The sequence below is a fragment of the Zophobas morio genome, unplaced genomic scaffold, assembly GCF_036711695.1.
Source record: "Zophobas morio isolate AGI-343-1 ecotype UQ-CSIRO unplaced genomic scaffold, CSIRO_AGI_Zmor_V1 ptg000021l, whole genome shotgun sequence".
NCBI classification, from domain to species: domain Eukaryota; kingdom Metazoa; phylum Arthropoda; class Insecta; order Coleoptera; family Tenebrionidae; genus Zophobas; species Zophobas morio.
The window spans coordinates 8,421,729-8,443,898 of NW_026972126.1; the positions used below are offsets into that span (position 1 = coordinate 8,421,729).

At 33.0% G+C, this 22,170-nt stretch overlaps 1 protein-coding gene across 6 annotated transcripts in view; it reads left to right on the plus strand.

Moving 5' to 3' along the window:
• The window catches only part of Pde11 (Phosphodiesterase 11), a 271,340-nt gene that overhangs the window by 87,049 nt on the left and 162,121 nt on the right, over positions 1-22,170 (plus strand). For all 6 annotated transcript variants that reach the window (XM_064061527.1, XM_064061522.1, XM_064061520.1 and 3 more), the window contains exon 2: positions 878-958. Coding sequence is in view for 5 of the 6 variants with exons in the window: in XM_064061522.1 (XP_063917592.1) it covers positions 878-958 (81 nt within the window). In the remaining variant the exon portion in view is untranslated. The remainder of the gene's footprint in view (positions 1-877; positions 959-22,170) is intronic.

Here is a 22,170-nt window from a genome sequence, read left to right on the forward strand (position 1 = left end):
TTGAAAAACGAATTATTCGGGTGTGGTGCTGGTTTGCCAATTGTTGACGAGACCTTAATTTGTAATAGATGTAACCTAATTTCAAGAACCTCTACGTTACAAAGAAATAAATTTTATGTATTAATGACTATCACATTTTATTTAAAGGAAAAATTTAAGTGTTTATTTCAAAGATTAAGTTATTATAAAGTCATTTGCAACAATAATTGCCGTCTGTTTTGTAAATAACGTGGGGTAGACAATAAAAACACAAAACAACCAATGTTAAATTCATGTATGTAGGTATTTGCTTTTGTGTCTCGTAAATCAATGATACCAATTGTTAAACGCTGATCAAAGCAAACTGAAGCAGAATATTGTCGACCTCACAGTTGCGTATGAAAATCTAATATAAATATGAAATAATAAAGAAATTCCTTTCAAAATTAAACTGACGATTTATTTTGAGCTATAATTTATCACTGCGTCTACTACAACGTTCATTGATTCCATAGTGTTTAAATATGTACCACCAAATGAAATTTATTCTGGAAATATTTTCCCAGTTCCATTTTCTTAGCATCTCGAAACCTTAATTATTTCCGGGACTGTTTCGAAACCTGAAACCAAATCTCATCCACTAAATCTTATAATTCCCAACGTTTAATATTAATCATTCATCGGAAAGTTTTTTTCCCCAGAAAACACCATTAAAAGCTGTTTTTCTCGTGTAACATCTGGTCTGTTTGAAACCGTTTTAGAGATTTATGAATTCAATTGAAAGCAATTTATAAGATAAATATTTGTCTGGGAAAATGACGTCGAGCGTGTATTAAAAAAAAAAGAAAACATTCGACCTGTCACGTTCAACGATTACATTTCCTCTATTTTCTTTCAGAGCCGGACATCACAGGCAAACTGGCTCTCCCGAGTGGTAGTGCTTCGCCCCCGGTCCTGTGGGCTTCGCGTCGTAAAACAGGTGAGTGAACTTTCCACGCGAAATGTTTGAAATTATCGCAGAAAGGAGTCCCGGTTTTGTTTATTTTTATTAGGGTATACCCACAGTAGGAAGTTTGTTAAAAAACAAAAGTCCTTTTATCAGTGGTATATGAAATTTATTTCTGGCCCAAGGCTGCATGCGTATCGGTGTGTTAGGGCGCCGACAGATAGCTAAAAACTCAGGATCATTTGTGGACCTACTTGGGGTCTATGAATATAGATCGGGGATCCACTGCTAAAGCGATGGATGGATATGGTAAAGATAACAAACAAAAGACGAAACATGTTCAATAGATATAAAAACAGCCACTAGTAATCTAGCCCAAACCAATATAGGGATTTTGATCTTTCGTTTCAAATAAAATACACTAATTCTGAATAATGGCATTTAACCCCATTGAAAAATCTAATGAAAAATTCCTAAAAATGTCTAAAATTGTATCAAAAAGTTCCTATTTTTTAGACATCCCAAAAAACCTGGATTTCTAGGCGCAGTTGGACATATGGAAAATGGTTAAAGATTTTTATTTACGGGAAGCTAAGGAAGTATTGTAATAGACAATATATAATCTAACAAACATAGTGTTTTAGAAAAAGTATAGATAATACAGGGTTTTTATAAATTATTCTAAGATTGGTCCTGAATTTCAAAGACACTTGTCATTTGTAACCTGTCATTTAAAGGCATCGTTTTATTGTTTTAACGTTTTTCAAGTGTCAAGTACAGTAATTTTCGTTGATCCAAGCTCAAAACAACAAAACAATCGTTTTCAAAACTCTTGCTACTTGCGTACGAAAATTTTGTTTTCGTGCTACGAACACAAGACATTTTCATTATTATGTCTTGTTATTGCAGTGGGACATTCGTAAAAAAGAGTGTGTGTTTTCTGTAACCCCTTGTAAACAAAAATATCTGGCCAAATACCGTGATTTAATAATTCATGTCAACAAAGGGAAATCTCCTGGAAGATGTTCAGTATCTGAGGACGTTGCTGATGATTTGAGACGAGGGGAAATCGCAGAGGAAATCAATTGTACACGCTAGAGGAAATCAAAGGAAATCACAGGAAATCAAAAAGGGAATCAGAGGAAATCAAAGGAAATCACAGGAAACCAGAGGAAATCACAGAAAATCAAAGGAAATCAAAGGAAATCAAAAGGAAATCAAGAAGAAATCAACGAGAAATCAAGAGGAAATCAATGAGAAATTAACGAGAAATCAACAAGAAAACAAGGGAAATCCAAAATCATCACAGCAAATCCAGTTAAACTAGATATTTTCTAGAACTAATAAACGTAACATGTACGACATAAGTCATAGCATTCATCATAAGAAAGAAAATATCAATTTAATCTTAAAAGTGGAGATTAAATAACCTTTTAAGGGCATAATAATAGAAAATTCCAATATAATATCATTAACTGACAGCATGATATTTCAGCTTGACAAATATTAGTTGTAGTTAATGAAGTGCAGTTCCGATGAGAAATGATACATTATATTGCTTTATACCTACAAACCAAATTTATAATTTCACCCCAAATTAGTTTTTAAAAATTGAGTTTGTGATATGAGGTACCAAATTCATTAAGTTCAGGTCGTGCAAAAATCTTACTGATATTGCCTTGGAAGTTTAGCTCTCAAACTTGTGAGAGTATGTCTAAAAGCCTTAGATCAATGATCTCAACTTTTAGCACAATTGTTAATTTTAGTATAAGAGATATGTTGCATCGAAGTGACAGACTGCAAACTATAAACAACATTAAAAACGATTTGGATAAAAAATTCATGACGAGAGATTTTGTAAAAAATGATGACTTCGGAAACATTTCAGATAAAGATATACAAAGCACCGTAGAATCAGCTTTACGGGATTGTCTGCGTGACACTGAAGATTTAGGAATGAAAGTGATAGATTTCAACTATGTATTTTTGCCTCCGTGTAAAGACAATGAATGCAATGACGAAGTTGAAGATGAAATGTTTAGTGAAGAACAGTGCGATCACATTGAAAATTACAACAATTCTCAAATAGCCATGAAACGTAACTGTTTTCAAAGTTTGGAAAACGATCCAGTTGACCAAGATGAAGATTTACTGAATGATCTTTGCACAATTTCGTACGAATCTAAGAAACTTGACAGAGACATACACCTTAGAAGTTTTGATAGTGACAATATTTTTGTTGAGAAAGGTGATCTAGTCGGAATACGCTTAGATAATACAACAAAAGTTATAAAAAAGTCTTCACTTTGCTGGCTGTTAGACAATGAAAAGGATCGCGTCAGGGTGGATCGTCTCAAAAGATTTATTCAAAATAAGAAATGTAGTAGTAGTAGAGTTAACTCAGAAACAGATACCTGCCTTCAACATAAAGATGCATCTCAAATTCAAAAACCAGTCCAAATTGGAAAACAAAAAAGACGTTATAATATATCAAGTGACTCATCTGATTTAGACAACCCAAGTAGTATCGAATATGATGACAGCACGGACACCGAAAGTTTGAATTCTTCCAATTATTCTGATGATTTGAATCCCCGTTTGAATCTCAAGGCTGAAAATAGTAAGACTGATCGTTCTAAACCAGACTTAAATATAGACGATTATATTATAGTACAATTAACAACTCAAAAACAAAACAAAAAATGTTACATTGGTAAAGTGTTATCACTTAACCCTATTTTTTGTGATTTTTTGAAAAGGAATCCAATAATTCCGGATGCTTTTATGTTTCCGGACATTAAAGATCAGGGAGAGATCCAAGAAAATGAATATATAATGAAACTACCTCCACATCAGGTACTCAGAAGAGGCAGTTAGTTTTTGAAAAAAAAATATTGAAAAAATATTTGATTTAATTCTAGTTTTTTTTTTAAGTGATGTGATTAAAATTTGTGATAATGTAACCTCAACCTGGGTCGAGATTTGTACAAGTATATATCGTAGAGAATACTAAAGTAAGAAACTGTGCAAAATTCTAGGTGCCCATGAACACTTTTAAAGGGGAAAATTGCCTCTGAAAATTTATCAAGTGGGGTTATTGTGCAAAAAAAATTCTTACGTGTTAAATTTTGCATTTCAAAAGTTTTTTTCTAATGTGCTTCATTTGAAAGTTGTGAACAAAAAATTAAAAGTGTTATCATCTGTATTTATGGGTAGCTAGAATTTAGCACAGTTTTTTATTTCAACATCATCTACAATACATACACAAATTTCAACCCAGGTTATGGGGTAAGAATGTTTTAAGAAGTTGTTTTATTTTGTGATATTTTGTTTTGATCCAACAGAAATGCTTTACTTTTATGTTTAGAGTTACCGTTTTTTTTAACATTTAATGAAATAAATGAAACTACTTGTTTTTTCTGTTTATGCTGCCATAATAAATGAATAAACCCACTTTTTAAAAAGTAATGACTTAAGTTATTATTATAAGTTTGATTTAGTAGGTCAAACTTTAACATGATCTTGTATGCACAACACAGAGATGAACCTAATAGAATGATTTTGGACTATTTGGTATTCATTAATTACCTCTGTGAACGTATGAGCCAGTCGTTGGCCTTATGTACTTTTAATTTCGTAAAGTCAAAAGCAAAATTTCATAATATAATTTATTAAAAAATTAATAATAATATATAATATAATTTATTAAATCTTTGAACTAATTTGTACACACCAGACATTTTTAATTTCAAAATTAAAATAGACCATAAGGTTTTCTGACTGAATGTGCAAAAAATCTAGAATATTGCATATGTCCACTTTTAGAACAAATATTTCACCCAAGAAAGTGTAAAATTCGAACGTATATTTACTCTATTGATTTAGACATCTAAAACCTCGATTTCAGAGTAGCGTTCTTTTTGTAAGTAATAACTAAAAATACAAGCATGTGTACATAAAATTTAACAACCATCAGTATTTTCGGGGATTATCTGTTTAATAAAAATCAACACAGACGACAGACAGGCGGAAACGGGAGGCATAATTTTTCATACTCTAAGGACCATGAAACTTGAGAAAACATGAAAATCATTAATTGAATAAATGTTAAAAAAAACAATAATATACATTTTTAGTTCAAAAAAAAGCTCAAAATACCATGGTTTTCAGACAGATTTACCTGACCATTTTTTAAATGGTTGGCGACCTAGCTGAATACAATTTCAATATAGGTATCATTATTACCAATGATGTTTACGTCAACAGTGAAACGTATTATGACTTGAACTTGAAGGGTGTGTTTTGGGTTGATGAATATCCAGCGTCATTTTGAAAAATGTATGTTTTTCAAAGTCGATCCCACCAAGATTTCAAATGTTCAAAAGATCATACGAGATCTTTGATTTATAACAATTTAAATCATTAATACCACACTCACTTTACAATAATTGCCCGAAATATTGACCCTCAGCGTCTAGACACAAATTGACTCTTCGTTTTATATTTTCGAACATTCGGACATGAACCTCTGGTGTAATTTGTTGACACTCTTCTCGAATTCGTCGATGGTATGCACTGGTTGTTTCAAGATGGGGTTTCTCAACGTCGGAAACACGAAATAATCCAAGGGCGTCAGTCTGTTGATCGAAGTGGGTAGATGTGTTTGGTGTGGTAATTAATCGAATGGTCACCATAAAATTCCCTTAAGGAATTTAACGTCGTTTGTGTTGTATGAGCTGTTGCGCCGTCATGTTGAAAAAAGCCATTCTGTAATTTCTCAGGATCGAGTTGGTCAATGAATTCCTGCACCATATCGTCAAAGAAAATGGGTCGTTAAAGCTCTCCTTGAAACAGCAACCCGTTTTCTCTGCAGAGACGTTTCTTAAAAACAATGGAGATTTTCTGCACTCCACATTCGCATGTTTTGTAAATTCATGTAGTTTGACAAATGAAACCAAGCTTTATCACTGAGGAAGGTTACAACGAGAAGATTATTTTCCATCGTCCGATTAAAGCAGTTGCAATACGTCAAGTGGTTGAGGTTCTTGAAACATTCTCATCTTGTAAGGAAACAGCCCCATCACGTGACAATTTTCTGACAAGTGCTGTATGATAAGTCCACTTGCTATGCAAGTCTTCTTAAGGATGTATGGGGGTTATTATCCATAACTTACCTAACGTTATCACAGTCTGGTGTGTTCGTTTTGTTATTTGCCGCTCCCTAATTTTCTTCCAAATTTGCTGTGTCAGGGAGTAACTTAACCACATAACGCAGTGCATTTACGAAAGTTGCTTCTAGTGCAGTAACATTAGGAAATTCTTAACGAAATTCACATTCACACCTATTCACGGTTACCCATTGCGGAAGCAAGATTCCAACATGAACTTTGTATTTTCTTCGGCGAACATTTTGCACATATCAAAATGTTTCTTTTATGGAAATTGAAAAGTTCAAGAATACCTCTGATTCATTCATAAACGGCATACAGTCTTGAAAAAGCCATACTTTTAGTAAAAACCAAGAAAACTGATAAGACTAAGGAAAGACACATGCAAACAACTGTTAGGTAAACCAAATTATACCATTCAAGTTCAAGTTAAACAACAGGTTTCATTGCTGACGAAAACATCCTGAGTAACTAGAGCAGAAATTTAAAAAATCACCCAGTAGATAGTTAAAAAGAAATTTTTCTTGCAGGACCCAAAATAAATTGTATATTTTAAGATCACACAAATGTTCCTTTATATCCCAAAATAGCCTTTACTTTCATAACTGTACCAACGTCATTTGGAAATATGAAGAAAAAAACATTTCATAAATCACTGAAACTCTCACATCTTTAAAGATGTGACGTCGAATTCTGAAGAATTTTCACACAGAAGTTATTCCCTCCTATTTTCCCAAAGAAGCTACTAGTCATTTATCCTCTGGTCAAAGAGAAGATTTTGATTGTTATTATGATGAATAGATAAGCATAATGAAAATCATAATAGGATTAAAATATCTAGCAAGCTGTTATTCAAACAATTGCAGTAGACAATAATTTTTATTACGGCAGATGAATTTGACGCTTCTATATCATGACGAACACATTCGCCAAAATGTGAACTACGTTACCTAATAGTATTTTAAAATGCCAATGTTACAACGAGAGTTTGTAATGTATGTTTTATACTGTTTTTTCGACTTCGTCCTTTTAAATTAAATAAATAAAATTTAATAAAGAGTTAATTATGTCAATTTCTTACAGTTGGCAACACTGTCTAGGTTAGTGATATTCAGTGACAGATTTGACAATTTAAACGCTTCAATTACATTTACATATTTAATTTATTTTAACATTTTAATAACTAGTGTGAACAGAACCATGTTTCAAGTATTATCTAAAATATTGTGTTAGTGTATTTTTATGCTATGGGTAAAACAAAAAAGTCGTCTACCATGTGGTCCGGCTATTCAATATTTCGAACTTGTCTTTCGATATCCAAAACATATTGGCATCGCAAAATTTTTAAAACTTCAAGCGTTCTTAAAAAGGAAGTCTGAAAACTATGAATACAAAAAGTCAATAATTTAAGAACCAGGGAATATATCAAATGTTTTTAATGGTACAGGCAATAATTGGGCAATGAAAATAAGTATTAACGAGTGTTATTTTGTAAATTTATATATTGTAGGTTATTTTAATAATTGGATATTTTGGTGCCTGCAGGCGCGATGAATCAACAAATATGTCGGTAAAGGACACACAGTTTAAATCAGATCACGTTTATTTGTTGTATGTGAAAAACCGTGGATTGACGTTATTAAAAAATATGCCCAAATGGGGGTATCTAATCAGCGTTTCATTTCATGTTGCTTGATAATAATTATATCAATAAGAACCTTTTATTCTCTGTTTCCTTATAGCTATTTTATATTCTAGAACCGTTTTGTTAGATTATATTTGATCATTTGCACATTTCAACGACAAGATGACAGCTGACATTTCGCGATGGGAATTCTACTACCAACCATACCACATCAAAAGTTACTATTTTCCGTTATAAAAAATCTTTATTTGTGCAGTCGTTTTAAATCAAAATTATTCTTAGAGAATTAAATATTTTGTGATTGTTGTGGTTTCACAAAAGCAAAAATAAAAGAGTGATTGGACAGTCCATCTTTAGAGGTTTTGACGAGAGAAAAATTCTGCACTTACTCAGGATTATACTAAGGTCTCTGATTTGGACACACCTAGAAGAATTAGAAAAGAAAAAATCTACCACATCCGCCAAAGAAGAGGCACAAACCACGGATCTATAGAATTGAATCTCCCACGTTCGAAAATTAATCGGGCAGTTTCAGGAAGACCAAATAATTACTACAGACATCACAGATAAAAAGATGAGTTCTGAACAAATAATATCTTTAAAATGCGTATTGTACCGTGTGTTCATTAATATATTTGGATCAAAGAATGCTGCGCGATTTTGAACGTATGTCTTCTCGGTTTCGGACACTTCTCACATTATACGATTAAACAAACACATGTGTAATTTTGGTTGCATACTGACATAAATCAATTTACAAAGGAAGGGTAGCTCTTGATTTTTGAAAACTAGAAAAACTACTGAAAGAAAATAACTTGTGGAGATTTGTGAATAAGTTTACTTAAAAGGTAAAAACAAAGTAAAGAAACTGTTAGAAATGGTGTCTATTCTACTGTATACATAAATTGACACGTTTTTTCATGTTACTTTTATTTTAAAAAATTTCGAAAGTTTGACGTTTCAAACACCAACGCGGCTTAATGTATCAGACAATTTAACGTCGACAGCCTCCACTGATCTAAATAATTAATGAACGCACGGTATGGCTTCTCCATATAGGAACAAAGTTTATTTACTTTTTCACTATTTAAAAGACCCTAGTTACTTTAACATATTTGAAAAAGTGATCCGCAAATTGTGTTAGGAACACCAAAACTTTGAAGTTGCTGGTAAACTTGCAAAGAATGTTACCACATGAATTGATGATAGTATTGATTAAGAATGTAAGGACAATAACTTTGTTTGAAGGAAGTAAGACAGATGCATTTCAGCAGCTAGCAGAATCAGTAGCAAAACTGTTTTCTGTTTCAGTGCAACAACCAGAAAATTATGATGAATTGAAAGAGTCGCTTTTTATTTTTGTGTTCAGTACAAGATCACAGGAAACTGGTCGTAAATTATTATTTGCATTAAGTTACTGTGCGGTTGCAACCAACAAGGATAGGTTTGTGAGACACTGGAAAGAAGTTGATAGGAATAATCTGATCTGGGGATGTCGTCGCTGAATTTGAAACTGAAATCAAATCAGTAACTTTCCTTTGTGTGAAGCACCATGTTTAAAGAATATCATTTTAGTGGCGAAATACAGTGAATTTGAAAAAAAAAGAATCTTGTCAATTTTTATTCATTTATGTTCAGTGCTGTTGTAAAACATACTCTTATTAAAACTGAAATCCGAATTCAACCAACATTTAAGTTGTATTGTTTGTTTACATAGTGCTTCCGTTGCCACTGTTCTGTTCTCAATGTCATTAGTCATTAGTTAGTATATGCTGTCATGTGTGTATTTATTTAAGTATGCATGCATTTAAGAACGCACCGCATTAATTTTATCTATCCTTTATTTTCTGTTTCACTGTATCTTCGCCAGAAAAGCACAAACATTGGGTTCATGGTTAGTTATATATATTCTAGTATTATATGTATAGGGATGTTAAAATCCAATTCATCTAGATCTACAATATCTGTTTCAACTACATTTTAAATTAAATAAAGAGATTGTAAATTATTTTTATTGATATTAAGAAGATCGACATCGAAAACGCTTGGTTTGAGTTTGAACAAAATAGGGGAGTAATTTTTGCTTCCAGACTCTAAGTATATGAGGAAGTGTAGATGGTAAAACACTAAGCAAAGGGAATGTTTGAGGTGCCTAAAAATAAACGTATTTTAAAAATGATTTCTTCCTTTTTCAAAAATTTTTTCATGTGTCCAGTCCCTGGTTCAAAAAGCCGTTTTGTGATGTAAAAAAAAATGGAGAATTTTAGGAGTTTCAGCATTTTTTAAGATTTTTAAATGTGCTCAAATGTCTTTATCAAGAAATAACATTTCACATACCACTTTTGTCGAAGTCTATATCAAAACAGAACTCTTATAAATGTAGAAGTTCAATTTTTATATGAAGGCGAAAACATACTGTTTATTCCGGAGGGTAATTTTACACAAGCATTCGGTAACACTGCACAGCTGGGCCCGTTTTACGGCTGTCGAATATTTTTAGGTATTGTCTTAAAGAAAGACTGAATCGCTTTATAATTTTCTGCGTACGAAGAAATAACAGAATGTGCTATTCGGAGTCTGAAAGTGTAATATTGCCATCGAGAATAGATCAATTAGAATTAGCTCTGTTCTTCGGTTGCTAGATAATTCGGTTGTATACAGGTCATATTAACTATTCACCTATCGTATTTTTAGGTTGGCATTAGTTTACATGATTGATATTTTTCATTTGTTCAGTAACACGTATGTTTAAAAAATCACAATTTTCGCATTTAAAATAGCGGCTAGGGTAAAACAATGGTTTTGTTTTGTTTTGTTTTTTGCTTTTCTAATGAATGGAGATGTTTGCATTACACTATCGTTGTGTAGACAGATTACGTTTTGTCTTAATCTAATCCGTAGACAAACGTCTAGATAAAAGTGAATCTGCGCCAGGTTACCTTGTAGAAAATATTCCACTTGTTTTATACATATATCAAAATAAGGTGCTTCGACACGAAAAAAAAATGTGTATAAGAGGCGATTTAAAATTTTAATTTAATTACACAAAATTGTATAATATTTAGCTTCTTCTGGGGAAACGTCGTTTGCATGATATATACATTTCTTGGATCCAGTATCTAATTCACTCAGCTTTTATACGTCAATTCTTGTTCGTTAAAACTATGCATATTAAACTAAAGCTTTAGGTTGCGCTTCAACGTAAGTGCAAACAACAGTTGCGGTCTCAGCGCGTTCCGCAGGACTTTGATTGAGGCACTGGTGTGGTATCTTGGATTCTTGTGAATGGACGGATGTCTGATTAAAGCTTGAGAGCTTGAATTATGACAGCACTAATCTAATAATCCAATGAGAACTACGACTTTCAGCTGTGAGGTATTTGAAGCAGTGGCATTCGGAATAAAATAATCTATAATTTATTGCAATTGATTGTGAAACGTTCAAAGGCGAAGGCCTGAAACGGAAACTTCTGGGAATTATTTTAGAATTTCCAACGGAAGTGAGTGTTTTCAACGCGCTCGACTTCAACGCCGTTTCATTGGTTTTAGTAATAACAATAGCGATAATAATAATCATTTTAGTAACTGCCTTGGCGAGAGAATCTTACGCGAATTAATGAAATACTTCTGAGATAATTGATAAAGTAATCGGGTTTTCTTGAGCCACCAAAAGTATATTTTACTGAGACACATTAAATATTGAAATTTTGTTGATGCGTTCACTTATAAACTTTTATAAAGCAGTGACCTTTCGGTTATTCAGAATCTGAAAATTTTTCGTCATGATGTTTCGCTATAAAATGCTCTTTATATAATTTATCACCTTTTAGTGATATGTACTGTGAAAAGGTAGCGAGATGTTATATGCATATAATTTGTTTTATTTTTGTCGCATAAAGCAAGATGTGTCTTGATCACAAACTAAAGCCTCAATTTCATGATATGATACAAATTTGCGACTGTTGCTGAGTTAGAAGCACTCTGATTGGTGTTGCTATGTGGCAGATTCAATTTCCGGCGACGCAAGGTGCTACATTTACTCGTGTGGACATGCATAAAGTATTGATCTCGCTTCAGAGGGCAAAGGAAGTACTGTCTAAAGTCAAAACGCTTAAACCAATGACTTCAAATTAATTATTAGATAGTAATATTGCGGGTGCGTGCAAAATTGTAAGACATTTAAAATGCACAAGAGTAAATTTTGGAAGACTATTTCCTGAAAAATGTAAAGCACATAGCAAAATAAATTTATGTTCGCTCATGTCTAAAAAATTGTAATTAGGGAAGTGTTTGACGATGTTAGACTACCTTGAGTGACAGGTAGTGCGGTAGCGAACAACCGTAAACAAGCATATTATTATTTATTGTGAAAAATTGGAGATATTTTTAATAGTTTCCGGTAAAGCATTCTCCAGTTTAATAGATTGATAAAGACGAGACTTGATACAATGCTGTTTTGTTTGTGTATACTAAAGTTTTCTGAACTTTTATTAATTATGTTATTGCAAATGCCATGATTCACCACAAACAGATGGCGGTGTGTTTTTACAAAATTTACTAGCCGAAAGATATATACAAAGATGGTGGTGACATTTATCTGCAATTCAACTCTAAAAACACTATAAATCGTAGCAGAAACATTGTCGACTTTTTTTATTGAAAATAGGATATACCGGGTGTCTGAAAAATGGCGGATTAACTCTCCGCTACGCTTAGTGAGTCTGGGAAAATTGTAAAAAACATTCCTCCCACATTTTGGTAAAGTTATAATGATTTTAAAATTGGTTCTTTTTTTTTTCTCCATTTTGTAGACAGTCGGTATATATGTATACAGTAAAAGCACCTTTTGACACAAGCATTTTCTTTAAAAACTTTTTTTTACTGGCTTTGTGTTAGATGGAGAAGTTGTAGATAGGTAAAATTTTAAGTCTATTAATGATGGAAATGTTACATTTTAAAAATGTATTGAAACCTCCATAAGATCGAAAGGCAGTGACTGACCTTAAGATGTTAACTGACACTTGCTTTGATATTGATCGTGGAGCATGTAAAGTAGAATTTAATTTATTTACTGCACTGTCAATATGGACAGACTATCGAAGGTTAAAGGAGATGGTAACGTATCAGAATAAAATAAATAAATGTTAATTATTCGCTAAAATATATTATCCATTTTGATGGGACCCACTTGTACATACATAATCATGTAGTTAAATGAAATCTACCGTGCGTACACTAATTATTATTTAGATCAGTGGAAGCTGTGCACGTTAAATTGACAGATTCTGATTGTCTTTGATACATTCAGCCGCGTTGGTGTTTGAAATGTCAATTTTTCGAATTTTTTGAAAATAAAAGTGCAAAATGATTTTTTCTGTGGAACATAAAACATTCACGATTGAGTGCCACGGCACATACAACAGTAGACAATTTTTTTACGTGTATTCTTTAATGATAAGAGTGATAAGTTTACATTCAGTTCCTGAGTATCCCCCAACCAGAGTTAAGCCCTCTGGATTACTTCTTGTTTGGTCATCTAAAAAAAAAAACTCCCATTCACATAATAGAAGAACTGAAAGAGGGTGCTCGTATTACTCCTGCCACATCACAAAATCTGTTTGATAACATGAAAACACGTGTTAAAATATGTATGCAGGAGAATGGATACCATTTCCAACAGTTTCTTTAACTTTGTTTTCGCCTTTTAAGTAAACGTATTCACAAATCTGCAGAAGTTATTTTCTTTTACTAGTTTTTCTAGTTTTCAACAAGCAAGAACTAACCTTCGTTTGTAAATTTATTTATATTAGCATGCAACCAACATTACACATGTGTTTGTTTAATTGCATAATCTGAAAAGTATCCGAAACCGAGGCGACATACGTTCAAAATGGCACAGCATTCTTTGATCCAAATAATTAATGTACATTAATAGTGTGTTAAAAATACAACTATGGTAAACATCTTCAGAAACCTTCGTACAAAACTAAATTGTGGAGTCGTCGTTTTCGTGCTAATGAGCAACATAAAAATACGAAAGCAGCCTAGGCAAAAAAAGTGGAGTCACTATACTCTCTAAACTTTTGATTTTTTTCGTTCAATATCCATACAATTTTTCCTTTTGATGTGAAAATAAGCCAGTGGCAAATTTACTCACCCAAAGGGCTTTTTCTTCTTGTTTAATATTCCAATTAGAGCTGTTTAAAACAACCTCTATCTAAGTATGCCACCTTTAAAATGTGTAAAGCTCAAGTTCTAGCATAGTTGATCAAAATACCGTATTATTATATTTAAAGTTACCTAATTAATAAAAACATGTGAAACCTCGAAGACGATATTATATGAATTGTGGCAATTGATATAATATCAATAACCTGTAATTGACATTGGCCGCAAAAAACTTTTGCAGCCGAGGCAGAATTGTTGTATGTAGCTGTGCAATGTACCGTGTTTCTGACGTTTGAAGAAAAAGTCATTTTGTTCTCCTGCTCGAAAAATCGAAAGAAAAAAATTGTTGGAACAAACGTACATAGGAAGAGTAACGTCAAAAAAAATTTGATACACCTAAAATAAGAGAAAATACCCTTCATGACAGATAAAAAAAAAGTGTTAAAAAAACACCCAATTTAAAATTAATGCAAAATTCTAAACTTTAGGTTTCTTCTTCTGCTACAATTTAGCGAGTCCCTTCATCTTCATTTACTAACCCACTGCAACAAAAAACCTGAAATGAAAAGACATGAAATTTTTGTGTACACAAAGAAAATTACCGTAATTTTTAATAACGCTGCCATTCAACATTATACAAGTTTAATAAGTAGATTGGATTAAAAAAATACTAATCAGAAAATGTTTTCAAATCACAATACCGCCTGTCTGGAAAATGGCGGATTAACTCTTCAGTACGTTATACACGCGGGTTTCGGGAGTCCCAAAAAAATAATAAAAAAATCCTTTATGATGTACATTACGAAAAAAACGAAATTTTATAAAAGTGAAATTGGCAACACTGCAGACCCCTAATGCGTGAAACATTGTTGTCAAATGGAATTTTATCAAATTATTACAAAAACAACACATCTTTGTGCAATCTAACTGAAATGGTAAATAAACATGGTGTTGGGCGAGAAAAATATTAATTAAAAGTTTTATTACTAGTTATTGTGATAATGAATGAGCTGTTTAGTTGTTAAACGTATCAAAAGAACCAATTTTAAAATTATTATAACTCCACCAAAGTGTGAGAAGGACTTTTTTTACTATTTTTCCCAGATTCACCAGCTGATTGTTAAGAGCGTAGCGGAGAGTTAATCCGCCATTTTCCAGACACCCGGTATATTTTCTAAGCTAAATTTTACATTTCCATCACGCGATTCTTGGTGAAAATGAACAGAAAAAAATCTATATAATAGACTCAAAGTACACCTAAAAAAGAGTTTCGGAGAATATTTGCCTAAAAAACAAACAGATAGACGGAAACGGAAAACCCATCATATTTTCACTTCATAAACTGGGGAATGTCGAGAAAACAAGACATGAAAGTTTAATAAAAATTACCCTGCTACACTTCGTTTGGAAATTAAGAACACTCTAAAATTAATTTAACCGAAACTTCAATAAACACATCCCAATAAGCACTCAAACAGTGAAGACCACTGTTTTCAATTAAAATGATTGTCTGAAACGGTTTGCTAATTTATTAGTGAACTTCTTTTGGTTGTAGTTAAATTTGGCTAAAATACAGAAATGTTTTCAAAACAATTCTGAAATTTAAATCTTCACAAAACAGTAGCGATAATAATTGCAATTAATAATATTAATTGCAGTGATGCATAAAACGTAAAGACGGTCCGTAATGACATAAAAATTAAAATTGGATGTAAGTTTTTAATAATTAACATTGATAAAGACCTATTCGATGTTTCAATTTATTTCAGCCGAAAAGGCCAGTTATTTTTTATTTATTAAGTTGTTAAGTAACGATTTGTACAACTTCTCCCTTAACATCCGTATTTTTATGTCAATTTAGAATGAAAGAACTGAAGAAATAAGGCACAATACATTAAATAACATACCGATAAATAAAGCGTAATAACAACACTTACCATTTAAATACTGATTTCTTTCCCTTCCTCGCCGATCTTTGCAGACTCATGGGCACATCACAACACTCACCTTTCACTTTAAGCCCGAAACCAAATTATTTTTAACAAAAATAAACCACTTTGAACAAACTAATTTACACACCGCACTGCAACTCAAAACCGACAGAACTCCTGTGCGCAACACGAAAAATGAACAAAAAATTCTCGCCACTACCATATCAGACATTTTTTGTAGAGTTTTTTTTTGTAGGTACATCGCACAATAAATGAATCTTAATTAAAATACTGCATCATTATTCATTAGCAGAACATAATTTTCGCGCTGCGTGGATGAATAAGAATTACGAATGTTACAATTCGCCAAAAATAAATTTAAAAAACACGATTTAAACACATCTTTCGAAAATATTTTATTTTTCGAGCGTCAATGACCCAACACAGAATTCAAATTTTTTCACGATTTCTACGAAAATACTCATGTAAAATAGATTCATTTAGATAAAATAGATTCCAACGGTCAAAGAGCGGAAAATTAAACATGTGCTGTAGACTGTGGAAAAAATTCTTCAACGCAACTTATTAATACACCTATACTTTAAAAGTATTTTCAAACATATAGAGTGGTTCCGTTTAACTCAACAATAAAGCTGTATGTTTACAGAGCGTAAGTTAAAGAGTATTGTAATATAATCCATTTGGCTACTTTCATGTTTTATCGACGTTTCATAATCATAACTCGCCCTTGAAACAAATCCCGCCTCTTTGAAAAATGATGAAATTTGATTTTGCGGTTTTTGTTTTGTGATAACCTCTATTAAGAAAAATCAAAAGCCTCCCGCAGTCCCTGCGCTGCGGGCACACAAATTGCAGGGTACCTTGGTCCGCACAAGTGCGATCGATAGAATTTCTGGTAGTTACATGGTTAACTTCGAGTATTTAAATTAATGTTTATATTTCGAAATAATTCGACTATAATCACGTACAAGTATCAGCAGCAGCATAAAAGAAAATGGAATTTGATTGGTTTTGTGTCCTTAAATAAGAGATGTGGACTGTATTACACCAATGTAGGCAATGAAGATCTATAGAACAGTTCGACTTTTACTGATATGTTGATATACTGACCACCAGAGGACAGCACCTTTCGGCCCTTTAAGAATGGACTCTCCGAAAGTGCCAAAATTGGCGCCCCCCTTAAAACAGTTTAGTCGAATTTAATACATTGCTTGTGGATTAGAACATTTTACATGAGTGGGTTGTATTACAAAGCACTCCGCTTCGCGTTGTGCTTCGAATTTAAACCTCTAAAATGCAACCTGCCGCACTCATAATGTAAATAACTATTTACTCAGTACAGCGGTATTAACTCTGCACCATCTTTTTGTTTGTACACTTTGCTAAAATAAGATAGGATTAGGTAGAATTAACCTTCCAGACTTCACAGACAGGGAAAAGAAACAACCTTTTGGCTCACTACCAAATAATTAACCCTAAACAAATAATATTGTGCACAAGGACTGAATATTTGTACACAAGGACACAATATCGCTTGTTTAATTGTCTCAGGTTGCGCCAGTGACAGTTTGTAGCGTAAGTGTACAGGACCCGAATGATAATGACATCAGTCTCAGTCTTTCCCTAGTACTCCTGGTATTTAAATTTTAAGCAGCTTCATCACAAGACCACTTCAGAAATTTTGTCGCAATCGCGGCAAGTGCGACGTGATTTTAGTACTGACACTAAACTTTGCTTGCAGTAAAGCCCTTTTGACAGCTCTCGGTAAAACGACGACGACGGAATTCTTTAAAATTTTCTCAGTCTAGACGCGCAGTGGACGGAAGGATTAATTTAAGAGCCAACCATCCTTTGTACAGTTTCCTACAATAATGGCATAACCGGCGCCCCCGCATGTTTACACTTAAACAATTTGTGTGTAATTCTCGTCGATTACAGTTACGTCACGGATGTTTTTAATTGCAGATCCGTCCGGCCGTTCCGTTTCCTTTTTAGCATAGTCCAGCAGCACCCACTGGGCAGGGTGGGCTACCGTACCGCAGACCACCCACGAGACCCATTGATACGCCGCAGCACTTCCATATGTTCCACATTCCTCCCACGTTCGCTTTTATGAATGAACGCCCAGTCGCTTGTCGATATTCATGCTGCGGTCCCTGAAGAGCGCCAACTGGGCCGAAATCGGTCGCGAGTTCACTAACCCTCATTATGGTCAAATCGGTCGGAAAATTCGCCCGCTGGAAAATTGAATCGATCTCCTCGGCCTGTCATCTTTTGACAAGACGTGGCGGTCCTTTAACCGTGACCGTTCTTGGGCGGCGACGGGAAAAAATTGGCTGACTTTCTCGTTTCGGACGTCAGAGACGCTGTGACCGTGAGGTTATTTTCCGTTTTGCGATGTTCAAACAGTGTTGCCAATCGCACGGAAATTACCCGAAGTGTTTACGATTTTTTTTATGATGTCGCATTATTTTTGGTTTGATAGGTGCTTGCGTGTGAAGTTTGGGGGACTGCAAGAGTTTTACTCTTAAAATTTTAATGCGAACTACCCTGATGCTGAAGAAAATTTTAAGCGTTTCTAGAAGTTTCTTGATTTGTGACTTTAGAAAATACATCAACTCCGCTTTGTCGAAGTAAGACGATTAGGTAGGAAATAACCCTATCAACTTGAAGAGGAAGTAGCGCGAGCAGAAAATCAGGAACTTTGTTTTTTTTTCTTAAAGGTTTGTATTGCTTAAATGTCAAAATTTATAGAAATGGCGGGCAAATGTATACTGTTTTTTCTAGAAACAAACTAAGCCGTAGTAAAAAAACTTGGACGAATAGGTGGAACTATTGCTTTGAGAATTACAAACATAATTTCACCATTACATATTTTAAATGAAAAGAGTCAGTAATGTTTAGTTAGAATAATGAAATTTGGATTTTTTTTGTACTAGAAGTTGAAGGAATTTTGATCTAGACATGTTTTGGTAATCGAGTCCATCGGGCGACTGCCTACTTTCATACTTTTTCGCCGTTTCATGACCTCTCGGCTACGAAAAAATAGGTCTCCCGTTTCCGTCTGTTTGTTGTCTGTGCGGATTTTTATTAGATATAATCTCCGAAACCGCTGACTGCTGTCCAAAATTTGTCGATCATCCCCACAACGTGATAACATCCCTTCAAAATTTTGTACAATAAATATAACTTAAATTTCATACTACAGTTTTGCCTTGTTTTTGTTTATTATTATTATTAATTCTTCTTCTTGTTTAGTGAGATAATACGTAGCTACGGAGACGAAACTGACGGTCCTGTGGTAGTGAGGGCTGGTTTTTTCATGAAAGGTCAGCGGTTTGAACCCACAGCGTTTCTAATTTTGTTTTTAATCAAATCAAGAACGGTTCACTTCGTTTTCTTAAAAATATAAGAAGACCGGAATGTCGCACCGGTTTGTATTTAATACTAACAAAATAATCATTACCACAGCTCCTCACCCAAAATATTTTTCGGATCGTTTTGATGCATTGTAGCTTAATTAATCCTTTATTTTAAGGAGACAAAATCAATAAAATTTCGTTTTCTTTTACACAAATTCATCCGGCCGCTGGTTGGTATCTGAAGTTCTTTGGAAATTTAAACATAAACACTCGAACTTGAGCATGTTGTTATTACTGAAAGGACATTTTTTCTCGTTGGTTATCTGCTTTAAATATATTTGTTACTGACTGCACTTGCGCAGGCACGACATAATATTTATCTCGTGCTCCAGATTGTGCTATATTCGTAGATATCTTATTATATTTTCTTCCTAGATTTATCGGTATAACACTAGTCTTTGCGATTTCATTTGTTAGTACTGTGAACAATATTAATCTTTATAACTAAGTTTTGGTCTCTCCTTTTTATTCCGTGAGCATTTTATGCAGTCTATGCTTTGTCCTATATTATAGTTGGTCTCTTTTTTAGTTCCATGTATGTTTCAGCGCCTTTGTTGGAACCATTATTTTAAATACCAGAGAATCGTTCCTTTTTATTTTTTACAAGCTGAGGAAGTATTGTATTCGATTCCATTTGGTGATTGGCTACTTTCACATTTTCTCGATGACCCCTAGAATACGAAAACGTAAGTCTCCCTCAAAATTCTACATAATAAATGGGCTTTAAATTGTATAAAAAAACAGTCCTCCATGTGTAGTTTATGAATCCGTGTTGATTTTTGACTCGAGACATAAGATTTTTGGAAAAAAAATTGTAAGTATAACATTTTGCAATTTAATTTTGAATCTGCAAAATCGAATGCTTTGTAATTCGATTTTGAGACGTTTTTACATTATTAACCAGAACAAGAAAATTTTGGCGAATAAATCCTATCGCAAATGTATAAAATGTGATGAGTCTGTACTGGTGATTCCATCCATATTTTTTACAATTGCTAAAACAGGATGACTCAAAATATTAATGGATGATGAGTCAATTTATTTTCCTCATTAAATCAGGAACGGCTCACTCCACTTTTATGAAAATTTGGGAATACAATATTGTTATTATTAATATAATTACACTGCACCTATCCAAATTGATATTCCTATATGTGCTTGCAAAAATGTTGATGACGTCAACATAAAATTTTGTAAACGAAAAGCTCAATCGAAACGTATTTCTTTACTTCACATTTATTTTAACATTATATCCATATATTTAATTTAATCAGTAGCAGTTTTCGTAAAAATATATAAATTTTGAAAATTTTATAGTTTTTCATAAACCTGGATATGCTTGTACTCCAGGGACGAGGGAAGTTCTGTAGAAATAACTTTCGACAATTTTTTTTTATTCCTCTGATAGTTTTTCAAAGTGTCGTTTCAACTTTTTCATTATTTCTATTCCAGTCTTTTATCATCTTTGCATTTTAATCTTTTACTAACACACGATTTTCTTTCCTTTTTTTTATAAATTTTTGGCGTTTTTTTCGGTTTTCTCGACTTTTTTCGAAATCTTCCGATTATTCTCTTTACTTGTACTTTCATGTTTTGAACTTTTTGTTTGTTTTTTGTATTTAATTCATTATTATATTCTTTAAGTACATATTCCGGTTTTTTTATTTCTATTTTTTTCTTTACTTTTTTCACTCCATGACGCTGTTTTCGAATGCTGTTGTTACAAGTTCTTTAAAACTCTTGTCTTTTTTTGTGAGGTTTGTTCATTTTTAACAAAAATGGTCTTGAATGCAATTTTTGCACTTGTTTCCAACGTTACTTTGTTGACATTTCTTTCCACTTCTGTTTTTTTTTATCGTCCTTCCCTGTCAAAATAGATAATTTGTAGTTGATTTTTTTTATCTATGTGGTGCTTCTTTCTCTTCTTAGATTGCCGAAAAATCCGAAAATCTAAAAATATTTTTGACCATCTTTGAATTTTTTTTTATTAAAACAATTGTTTCTTCCTCTCAAAAAATTATGACGTCATCACATTAGACGACTGTATACTGTTTGATCAGTTTGCTGATTGCTCACCAAAAAAGGTATTACACTAAAATATTAATTTTTCAAGATATAACTGTAATACCAGTATGGGTTGTGTGTCGGAGACGGGGAAAACTCGCTGATAATTACCTGGTAACACTTTTTTAATAGCATTCTTTTGGTTCTTGGATTAATGTGTTTTTCGTGATTGTTTTCTTTGTCAGTGTCTCGAATGTGCGCAAAAACACCACCACTAATTATTTCCTAAGTCAAAGTACAGAAAGTCAATAAACTACCTATTCATTAAAATTAAACGTAAACATGCGGGGGCGCCGGTTATGCGATTATTGTAGGAACCGTATAAAGCACTACAAAGACGGTTTCTCGACCGGATGCTTGACTCTCAAATTAATCCTTCCGTTCACTTCGCGTCTAGACTGAGAAAATTTAGAAAAAATTCATCGTCGCCTTGTATCTGATAACTGTTCAAGGGTTTAAACATAAGCTGAATTTTGTTGTCCCGTAGTTACGCTTGTCGTTCGCGGCAACAACAAATTAAACAGCTCTTATCATAAACTTACAAGGCCAGTATTTATTTTGTTTTATTTTCACTGACTGCAAACTCATTCACCACAGTATACATTGTCTAGCATGTGAATTGTAACACTGTTGCTGCGTGGAAAGTTTGGAATTTTTTAAATTTTAAATGCAAATGCAAATTATCACGTCGCTCTTTGCTTAATTGCAAAATTATTTTTTATTGGATATTTAAACCTACGTAATGACCAAGATAAAGATAAAAAATATCGGTGCGAGTTAATTATGTTGTAAGAAGTTGTCAACATTAAAAAATCGGTTAATTTATT